The sequence below is a fragment of the Gossypium hirsutum genome, chromosome A13 (assembly GCF_007990345.1).
Source record: "Gossypium hirsutum isolate 1008001.06 chromosome A13, Gossypium_hirsutum_v2.1, whole genome shotgun sequence".
NCBI classification, from domain to species: domain Eukaryota; kingdom Viridiplantae; phylum Streptophyta; class Magnoliopsida; order Malvales; family Malvaceae; genus Gossypium; species Gossypium hirsutum.
Window position 1 is genome coordinate 446,026 of NC_053436.1, and position 10,979 is coordinate 457,004.

Consider the following 10,979-nt stretch of genomic DNA (forward strand, 5'->3'; position numbering starts at 1 on the left):
CAACGTCAATTACTCTAATGAGCTTGGATCTAAATTACCAGTCCAAGCTAAATTCAGACCCTAATTCGGATTACCCGTCTGGGCTAAATCCATTTTCCACATATTCTTCGGAATGGCTATATCAGGGTAGGATCACCCGTCCGGCTAGATCCTTTTTACTGTCAATTCCTTCTCAGAGATCCATCGAAATTTCCTTTCATTCAACCGGGATTTCTTCCTCTTTTTATCAAATATATCAATGTTTCATAAATTTTCATATAATGAACTTTCAAATCATATTCACATCAATAACATACATTTCAAGCATTTAAGAATATAATTCAAGTTATACGAACTTACATAGCGAAATTACAAAAATATCAAGATTCAGGGACATTTTGGTAATTTACCATTTTCCCAATTTTCACTCAATCTTAAATTGACAAATTCATTCAATTTATTAATTTAGATAATAAAACAATTCATTCCCTTCAATTTGGTCATTTTGACATTTTTACAAAATTGCCCCCTGAAGTTTTACTTTTATTCAATTTAGTCCTTAAACCTAAAACATGCAAATTAGCCATGCTAGCTGAATATTCATATATATTTTCCTCCTCCTCCTCTCCATTCCACATCCTTAATGTATATAACACACTTGGAAGTAACATCATCTATATTTTTTATTATTTACTTTTATGAATATTCAAACTGTCCATCTGTGTCATAGTCACTAAATTATTTATATCTGGAGCTATAGAGCTCCAAATTAAGATCCGATAATTTTCCCTGAAACTAGACTCATATATCTTCTTTTCATAAAAGTTTCAGAATTTTTGGTTTAGCTAATAAGTACAGTTTATTCTTTAAAGTTACCCCTGTTCTGTTGTCTGACAGTTCTGACCCTTCTTCACTAAAAATTAATTATCTCCTTGTACAGAATTCAAATGACATTCATGTTTATTTCTATTGAAAATAGACTCATTAAATATTCTAAAAATATAAATTTAAGCCCCTAGTTGTTTCTATCCAATTTTTTATGATTTTCCAAAGTCAGAACAGGGGAACCCGAATTCATTCTGACCTTGTATCACAAAATTTATTATATCTCATGATTTACAAATCCATTACTTACATCGTTTCTTCTATAAGAAACTAGACTAAACAATATTTAATCTCATATTTTATTCATCCTATCATTCGATTTCTACAATTTTTGGTGATTTTTCAAAGTTCTACTACTGCTGCTGTCTAGAACTGTTTTAGTGCAAGATATTAATTACCATGTTATAACACCCTTATTTTCTTTTTCTACACCATTTCTCATCACTTTCTCTTATTTTCTCTTCACTAACATATCAAGAACATAGGACCTTATGTAAGAAAACTCTACTATAACATTATTTTCATGCTTTGTTAATAATTCCAAACTTAAAAACATATTGAAATCTTGATGTACCACTACAGGAGAACAGACTTTTAGCGGCGTTTTTTTTGCCTTTAACGGCGTTTTCACAAGCGCCGCAAAAAACGTCGCTATAGCCTACGCCGCTAATGACCATGACCTTTAGCGGCGCTTTTTTCACAAACGCCGCTAAAGACCATGACCTTTAGCGGTGTTTTTTTCACAAACGCTGCTAAATACCATGACCTTTAGCGGCGCTTTTCCCACAAACGCCGCTAAAGACCATGACCTTTAGCGGTGCTTTTCCCACAAACGCCGCTAAAAACCATGACCTTTAGCGGCGCTTTTTTCACAAACGCCGCTAAAGACCATGACCTTTAGCGGCGCTTTCCCCGTAAACACGGCTAAAAACCATGACCTTTAGCGGCGCTTCCCACAAACGCCGCTTAGGAATATAACCTTAAAAATATATATATATTTTTATTAAATAATATTTATTTTCTATATTATATTTTATTTTTGAAACTTTAAACTATATACTTTTAAGGATAAATAAAAATATTAATTAAATTAAATTTTCTATTAAAATTTGAACTTTAAAACTAAATATAAAAATTGATGAATTTAAATTTAGAATTTAAATATTATGTTTAAATAAATGGGCAATCTACCAGCAACAGAGAGATAATACAATTTATGAAAATTTATGTTGATGAGAATTTTTAGATAAATTTTAAGCACATTTACATTGATGGAAAGAAAGAAAAACAAAAAGCTCATACCAAATTCAAAGTAACAAAAATGGAAGAAAATGCCAAAGAATCAAAGGGAATGTCGTCCACATAACTACCTTGACTTATTCCAGATTGGAGATTGAATCTCTCAATCCAACCCCCTGCTGTCCCTAGAACCGCAAAATTACCACAAGCGCTGATGGCACAGGCCTGCAACCAGATAGAACAAACCGTCAGTCACAATTCGTATAGTTCATGAAATACTAGTTTCTAGCAGGGTTTCTCATCTTTGAATAGTTTAATATTAGTAGTATTTGCTGCTTAATGTTTTAAATAAAGATGAATACATCAGCCATATAAAAATCAAAGGTTGAGTAAATAATAATATGCTAGAGACCAAACAAATTCATTGGGCAGAAGGTTTGAGCAAATACTTAACTGGAATGTAGAATAGCCATATAAGACAATAAGACAAGCATGCATATACAAATATAGCATATTATCATTCAAGAAACTATTAAACAAATTGCAAGACGATATTTCAGTGCTCATGATTTTGGAAAATTGCTCAACCAATTTTTATAACTTGAAAGGGAAAAATCATCCTTACTTTTAATGGCAAGCCTTGTTGTCTTGCATTGTTCAGATTTCTAACAACTTCCGCATATACCGACACTTTTTTCTCAACAACTGGCTTGTCAGCTAAAGGTAGAAGCCCACTGGCAGAAGGACCAGAAGAAACATGAGAACTAGAAGCCATGGGAACCATTTGACCTGAACGAATACCACCACTGCTTTTATCAATCATGTTTGTCTTAGGTAATGTTGAAATTCTGCTCAAACTCTATAAGAAGACCCGTTTTTCCTTTTGCCAATCTTCCTGCAAGGCATTAGACACCACCAATCAAACGTGTAAAAGCAGAAAACCTACAAACTTAGTTGTCATCGATTTGTTAAATTTTAGGTTCACTGGTTCTAAGTTATTTGCAATGCACCAAAATTTAAGAGGAACAAAATGTATAATAGAGATTACAAGCCATCTCAGATAATATCAAAAATAAACAAATACATACAAACAAGAAATAGAGTGAGGCGTATGACATAGCTTGTAAGTAAAAAGTCTCCTTTTTATCTGGTTAGTGGATTAAAGGAGAGTGAATCAGTAACTGGGTTAAAACCTTAGTCATGAAGCACACCTCCTTGTGGCATAGGTTTGAAGAAGAATCAATTTGGTATGCAAAAGAACATTCAAATGTGCCAGTAGTTTAACTACAAATGCCCTTTATTTTATTTCACAGTGTGTTGAACAGCCAAATTGCTATAATTCACACATTATGCAACAACCAGTTAGTAAATAGCAATTGGATCTGAATACATGCTCTAACCCAAAAGAATGTGATTAGCCAGCGGAAATGAGCCATTAGTCATTATCCATTGAACTTATATTAAAAGTATGCAATCCATAGAGCAAATAGTACCTGCTGCAGATACTCCTCAACGCTTGTTGCTTCAACAGGGAAAACATCCTCAAATGTTGTCTTGCAGAAAGATGATCAAGGAGAGGAAAACATGGTTTGTGAGATTGCAGTAAAGAGAAAACTATGAAAAGGGGGAGGGGGACCTTGAAGCAAGATTGTGAAGCAATCAATAGCAAAGCTCTCTAAAGTTGACCATACGCATGCGTTTTAGAACAAAAGTAGCATTTAAACAGTAAAAATACAAAAGCTGAAATCAAATATCATTTAATCATAGCAGATAAAGTTTAGGGGAAGGGGGAAAATGTCCTTATCTTGACATATCGTTATCAATATCCATTCCCCACAAAATATCTATTAAATAGCCTTATATGCCAAAGAAAAACAAGTAACAAATTTTATGGTAGGTTTAGGGGGTTCTTGAGCTAGAAGCCACAAAAGCTGAGCTAACATAAATGAAAATGTGGAAAATAATACTTATTTTCAATTCAAAAGACTTCAGATCGTGTGTAAGCTGTTCAGCGTTAATTCCCTCCCGTGCAAGTAGCCTTAAAACACAACAGAGACCATTTTTATGTATTCCGCATGGTAAATAAATAATCTGGGAGAAATAAACAAAAGATAACCCTTCAAATTGTTGCTTAAAGCCAAGTTTGCAGCCTAAACAATGTTCCAAGATAACAACTTCCTCTTACTTTCTTAGCTAACATTCTGTCTGTTTTAACAGACTGTGAATACAAGAATCACAAGAGTAATGAATTAAAATTATAAAGTATAAAGTTACCTTGTGGCAGCAATGGATTGAGAAGGAGCCTCAGTTCTTAAGGTTTTTGCCTTGAGCTTCTTTGATAGTGCTTCTAACTGATCTAAGTTTCTCTGAATAAAATTATTGTAAGCAGATTGTCAGTGAAAACCTCATGTATGGGATCTATATCACTGAAATTTCCTTTTTTAAACAATAATCTCAGCTGAGATACATACCAACTGAAGATTCAATCACTGAAAACAAACAAACAAAAATTTTAAACAATTTTCAATTTTCTTGGATCAACAAATAGATAACCCTCCAACCAAAGTATTTAACTCTGAGCTACTAACATCAAACATTAACTTGAATTAACGATATATTGATGAATGTTACTATAATTTATTGACATTATCAAGGAGATGATACATTCACTTAATATCATCGTAGTAACAACTAATATCCATAATATGAATTGATAATAAATATTAACGGAAATATAGATAAATATGATGAACATCATGGGTATCATAGTCCATGTCTCCAACAGAAACATTCAAAAGGAGATGACCTAAGGAAAGGTATTTATTAGTTATTCTCATTATAATACAAAATAATGGATGAATAAAAGTTCATGGTTAAATTTCATAAAACCACTACATCATTTCATTGTGTCGTGTTCCTAATTTATTGTTGGCTACATTGTCTACATAAGCCATTTCTTACCCTCCATAATAGATCTCTAAAAACCAAGTTTCTGCTGAAGTTGAAGAAAATGAATCCCCATTAATGACTAATTATTTGGTGGAAAACAATATTAAGTCATTTCTAATCCAATCAGTTTACTAGTTAAAGGAATTAACAGGACTTGACAAAGACATGGCCTCCATTTAGCTAAATTTCTCATCTAAAACATTAATAGACATTTTAAGTTAAAGATTCTTGATTTTTCATACTATAATTTAATTCAGCAGCACTATAACAAAGCATTAGCTGAATTAACCTTCAGAAGCAAACATTAATACAATTAGAGCTTGGAAATACATGAAAATGCAGTGGTTCCTTTGCCTATTACTAAAACTTCCTCAATCATTACATTAAAGCGGAGAGATAAACCAAATATTACTACTGGACTACAGTTCAGCAGAGCCTTCTGTTCTCTGCTCCCTTGAACAATCTCACTTAAAAAAACACAACTTTGAACGAGGCATGAGAAATTTCCAGAAATTTTCTGCCTCAAGAAATATATGAACCATAGAAGGGTTTCCGCATTTCAATATCTCCCAAACTACCTCATTTCCCTCATTTTCTAGGCATCCAAACATAGCATAACCAGAAGCAAAAGCAAAAGCAAAAAAAAATTCACAAAACCTAACCACTTTCCCCTTTTCTTTAACAACGCTTGTCTCGATTCATTACAAACTCGAGCATTGTGTAAATTGATATTGAGAGAGAGAGAGAGAGAGAGTAACAGGACCTGAAGAGGAGGAAACTGAGCAGAAGGAGCAGCTTGCTCAAGAAGCTTGGTGGATGAGTGGAGAAGATCGGTCCAACTACTCATGCCTTGCTCACTCGCCATAGCTCTCATGTGAATCACTGATGCGAGGGAAAGCTCAAGAGTTTTACTCTTCAATTTATATTTTCTAAAACAGATACAAAAAATGCAAGAAATGCATTTTTAAAACAGATACAAAAAATAGAAGTTTCTAAAACAGATTTGAACTTAGACTTACTAGATTTCGGCGAAAATCAAAGGGATGGAGATTTAGAGATGGAGATTTAGAGAAGCAAGAAATGCAGTGAGAGAGATGCTGAGGATTAGGGATCAGTATGGGAACACAGAAATGGTGGAAGGATTTTGATTTGGGGATTTCGATTTGGGGGAAAAATTAGATATGTTTTGGGGATACCCATTTTAGGGGGAAATTTTAGGGAGAAATTTTAGACATTCCAATGGGTAAAATTTGGGGATAAAATTAATAAGGGATTTTGGGGTTGCGGTTTAAGAGAAACAAAATAGGTTTTTAGTAGAGTACAACGGCGTAGTTTTGTTCCAAGTAAAATAATTTTTTGTGGCGTTTTTATGAAAAACGCCACTATTGTTTATCTTTTACGGCGTTTTTCATAAAAACGCCACAAAAAATCATTTTATTTATTTTGCTTAAAATCCCTTATTTTGTCTGGTGAAAATTATTAGTCAAATGATTTTATAAAATATTTATTATTACTATTTTTATAAATTTATTTGATAATGTAATGCTGAATATATGAATTTCTTCTGTAGACAAAGCCTAAAATACTAATTTAAAATTTTGTTTTTTAGTGTTAGATTTTATAAAAAAAAAATGTTGACTTTTTTTGGTCACTTTTGCTCGATTTGAATATAGTATTGAAGTCGAAGCTATTAATTTCCTTTTTACTTATTTGAAAAGATAAAAACCAAAATAATAATTTATATTTTCTTTTGGTTTAATGTATAATTTGGTACCCGAGTTTGATATTTTTTAGTATTTAATTCGAGTTTTAGAGTTAATTTGATGATAATTCATGTTTAGATAATAATATTAGTTATTATTTTTGCTAAAACAACCCTAAAATCATAATTAAATTACATCCATGAATGAAAATTTAAATAAATTCACAATTCACAATTGGCGTTGAATGTTAATTGCTAAGACTCAGTCAACAGTTGGGTGACATCCCAATACCATCAAACATGTCGTCTAATTTGTATGCCAACACACCAATGTTGTTCAATTGTAGTTCATGTTTCAAAGGTTTAGGCCTTTTTCTTCCCTTTCAAACCCCATTCAGTTTTAAGCTACACTTTTTCAAATTGAAATTCTTTAATTGTATGTGATATCGTTTCAAACCCCATTCAGTTTTAATTCCATAATTTATTACGAACATAAGCTTTTACATTAATATCTATGTATATACACATCAACATCCATATGATGTTTTTGGAGTTTAGGGTTTTAGGGGTTATAGTTTAGTATTTAGGTGTTTTTAGGATTTAGGGGTTTAGTGTTTTAGGGGTTATAGATTAGTGTTCATTATTTTTTTGGGGTTTAGGGTTTTAGGGATTATATGACTTTTAGCGGCATTTTGCCAAAAGCGTTGCTAATGCTCTGGTTTTTAGCGGCGTTTTACCAAAAGCGCCGCTAATGTTCTGGTTTTTAGTGGCGTTTTACCAAAAGCGCCGCTAATGCTCTGTTTTTAGCGGCGTTTTACCAAAAAATGCCGCTATTGCTCTGTTTTTAGTGGCGTTTTTGGTGTTTTATAATTTTTGTAGCGTTTTTTGATAAAACGCCGCTAAAGCCCTATTTTCCTGTAGTGTACTTACCTTTTCTTATTGACTTCAATCTTTAACTTGATTTTTCTCTGTCCTCCAGCTTCTATTTCTTGAATCCAACTTGATATTCTTGCTCCCCATCATCTCCTTGCTATCTTTGTCTCTTGATGGCTATGGAAATTCTTTCAATTTTTAGGTGAAAATAATGAATTTTTGGAGGAAGGACTAAATTGTAAGAAAAGGAAAACTTTCTTTCTTCTTCTTCTTCTCACGTTAGTTGCATGAGAAAGGTGATTATATCATCCTCCCATTTCTTTCCTTACACATATATATATTAAATAAAATACTAATAAAATAATAAAATATCATTTAAAAATCAATTTTAAAGTATTAATAAACTAATATTTATTTATTTAATTTATCTAAAATATCTCTAACATCATCATTGTCTCTAGATTTCTCTCTCTTCCAATTGACCATTTTGCCCTTTGTGATCTTTTAAAATTCCATTCTTGAGTCATCACTTAATTTGGTAAAATTGTAATTTAGTCCCTCATAATTCTTCACCTATTCAATTTGGTCCTAGTTCATCAATTTTCCTTGGTTTCTAGATCATTCCACCCTTAAAATATTTGCACTATTAGTCCTTCAACTTTTCATATTTATAGTTTAATCCTTCAAATTTTGAGTATTTACTCTTGGGCCACAAAACTTTTCTCACTTTTACAATTTAATCCTTTCTTGAATCAATATGTCATAATATACTTCCTAATATTGACATAACTCAAAATTTCCCTTTTTGTCACTTTATTTCCTTATTTTACTATATCACGGATAATATTTTATTATAAAAATTTTCGGGATATTACATTTCTCTCCCCCTTCAAATAAATTTCGTCATCGAAATTTCCTTGTTTTATTTTGATCATGAATTTCATTATTTCTATAATTTTATAGTTTCTTTTTGCACATATTTACCTAGTTTATCATTTATATCCATTCTCTATCCTTTCATCTCAAATTTTATTTTCAATTCAATATTTCACATTTGCCTCTCAGAGCTTTTACCAACAGAAATAAAAGATAATATCATATGTATCTTATTATCAAGTGTTTTATCACATATATTGGCTTGGAAAACCAAAGAAAGATAAAGTAGCACCACTTGTGAATCAATCAGACTTGTGATAATTTCTGTCTATTAGCATATTTATCCAATCTTTCCATATATTGATTATAGCACCCAAACATGAACAGTTGTTTATACCTCTGAAAATATCAGTACATATAAAATACCCGTATAAAATGCCCAAAAAATTTTACTGTAATATACCTATTTATAACAGCTATATTCAAATATTTAATTTATTTACCAATCCATTGACTAGTAAAGTCATCAATAGTTTCACATCATTCAGTTCACTGAAGAAACTAATTGGGAAGAAATTTTCAGTTAACCATTCTGTAAATACCACATTTGAACAAATCGATTTTCCTATAAATAATTTCTTTATTTAACAGTGGTACTGTATATCCCAACTAGTTTTCAGAAAAATTTTGATGTATCTATTCAGAACCCATCTTTACCTATTAACTAATTCTCAATTCCGACTATATTATCAATTGTTCAACCATTGAACTTTTCACTTTCCACTTCTGAACTTAATCAATATAAATCTCATGAATTTCATTACATATAACTGTACTAGTAAAGGGGTATAGATCGTAAAGTCTCATAATTTAATTGTCATATATTTACTCATATAACATTTATCATTCTCAAGTACTATAAAACATTTATTCGTACTTTTACGAGTTCTGCTTCATTATAACTAACATTTTTACTTAGAGATAATCATTTACCTCGTAACGAAAATTGTTTACTTTTTACTTAGCAGATGCCCAGTAGACTAGATAGAACACTTCGGATATACGGGACTTATACAGAGGTGCATTATTATGCATTATTAAACAGAGAACACTGAAGTACTATACAGAGAGTACGAATGTGCTGAATGTGCTAATAATCAGAGAGCACTAACGTGCTAGTAATCAGAGAGCATACTGAGTTCCCTTAATATCCTAGTAGTTTTAATCTTGTCTACTTGGGCAAATTATTTCATGCACGCATATCACTTTTACACCTTTCGCATAATACTTTTACATGCTTTATAACTTAATCCTTGTGCCAATAATCCGTTTATTTATGTCTTCTTTACCTTTAATACATGTAATATTTTTTAAAATTCATTATTCATCCATAAGTTACTAATAATCCTTATCATGTACTTCATATACCACTTTTATATATTTTGCAATTTAGTCATCAGCACAATATTTCATGTAGCAATATAATTTACTTTTAATAATACACATAACATTCATCATCAACATGTATTTATTCATACCTTTATGAATTCCGATTCATTCTAATCAACTTTTTACTCATATACTTGAGTATCGTTTCTAGTATTATCAGAATTATCTTGGGTTAGAAAGCATCTCATTTTATAAGTAAAACAAATCTCATCAAAGTCGGGAGATATCATACTTATCACATATTATAACGACATGTGTTTTTAGACTTCACATATACTATGTTTGGTCCAAGAACCGACTAAACCGTAGCTCTGATACCACTAAATGTAACACCCCCTACCCTATTCATTGCCGGAATAGGTACGAGGCATTACCGGATTTACTGAACATTTTTAAATAATTCTGAGTCATTTATTATTCATATTTTGAAAATAATCATAACGTCTCTTTATTGGGCCCTCGAAGCCCCAAACATACATTAAAAACCAACCGGAATTAAATCGAGATCATAAAAAAAATTTCGCAAAATCTTAAATTTTATTTTCATCTAAGTACTTACTATTTCAATGCTTCTTATAATTAAACATGTTACCATTCAATCAATAGCTTGACCATTGTCTAAGCGTCAAGCCACATCATTGTTAGTATACTTGCACATATTTCATATAAATTCAACATTGATATACTTATTTTCTCGACATGTCACACTTGAGTTTAATAATTGTCATTACTTACATAATTTCCTTGTATCAACATATCAAAGATAATCATATATGTACATGTCATGAAACATATCATTCTCTTACCGTTTCTTCATAAGTATATATCAATTATTTCATTATATCAATATTTCATGCTCCATCATTTCCATATATTTTATGTATATTTATTCCGGTAAAGTTTATATCAAACTTAATATAAATTATATTCCATGTACTTATTCTTATTTCGTTTATCTATCTTCATAATTATTTCATACAACTATTTTGTACATATATTTCCATATGACCAGTTCTTGTAAACATTT

General features: G+C 31.2%; 1 protein-coding gene across 6 annotated transcripts; it reads right to left on the reverse strand.

Annotated features, from left to right (window-relative positions):
- Positions 1-1,993: 1,993 nt before the first annotated feature.
- Positions 1,994-6,312, reverse strand: LOC107954474 (nuclear pore complex protein NUP93A). 6 transcript variants are annotated; one of them, XR_005907343.1, is made up of 6 exons: positions 6,072-6,312; positions 5,816-5,981; positions 4,378-4,469; positions 3,597-4,141; positions 2,729-2,998; positions 1,994-2,328 (listed from the first exon to the last, which is right to left on the reverse strand). XR_005907343.1 is itself a non-coding variant. In XM_041084384.1 (6 exons), exons 2-5 carry the CDS (start codon positions 5,924-5,926, stop codon positions 2,956-2,958), a joined length of 306 nt encoding a protein of 101 aa, XP_040940318.1. In that variant the 5' UTR covers positions 5,927-5,981; positions 6,072-6,311; the 3' UTR covers positions 1,994-2,328; positions 2,729-2,955. The 6 variants fall into 6 exon arrangements, 3 of the variants coding, with proteins under 3 accessions (XP_040940318.1, XP_040940317.1, XP_040940316.1); XR_005907344.1 differs by having other exon boundaries at positions 3,597-4,194; positions 5,816-5,934; positions 6,072-6,311; XR_005907342.1 differs by having other exon boundaries at positions 5,816-5,934; positions 6,072-6,309.
- Positions 6,313-10,979: the final 4,667 nt, after the last annotated feature.

Bases quoted from the DNA above. Each gene is read 5' to 3' on its own strand.
- LOC107954474 (XM_041084382.1), bottom strand. From the start codon at position 2,926: ATGATTGATAAAAGCAGTGGTGGTATTCGTTCAGGTCAAATGGTTCCC. The intron at 2,329-2,728 runs GTAAGGATGATT...ATCTGGTTGCAG, and splicing joins AACAAGGCTTGCCATTAAAA to GCCTGTGCCATCAGCGCTTG.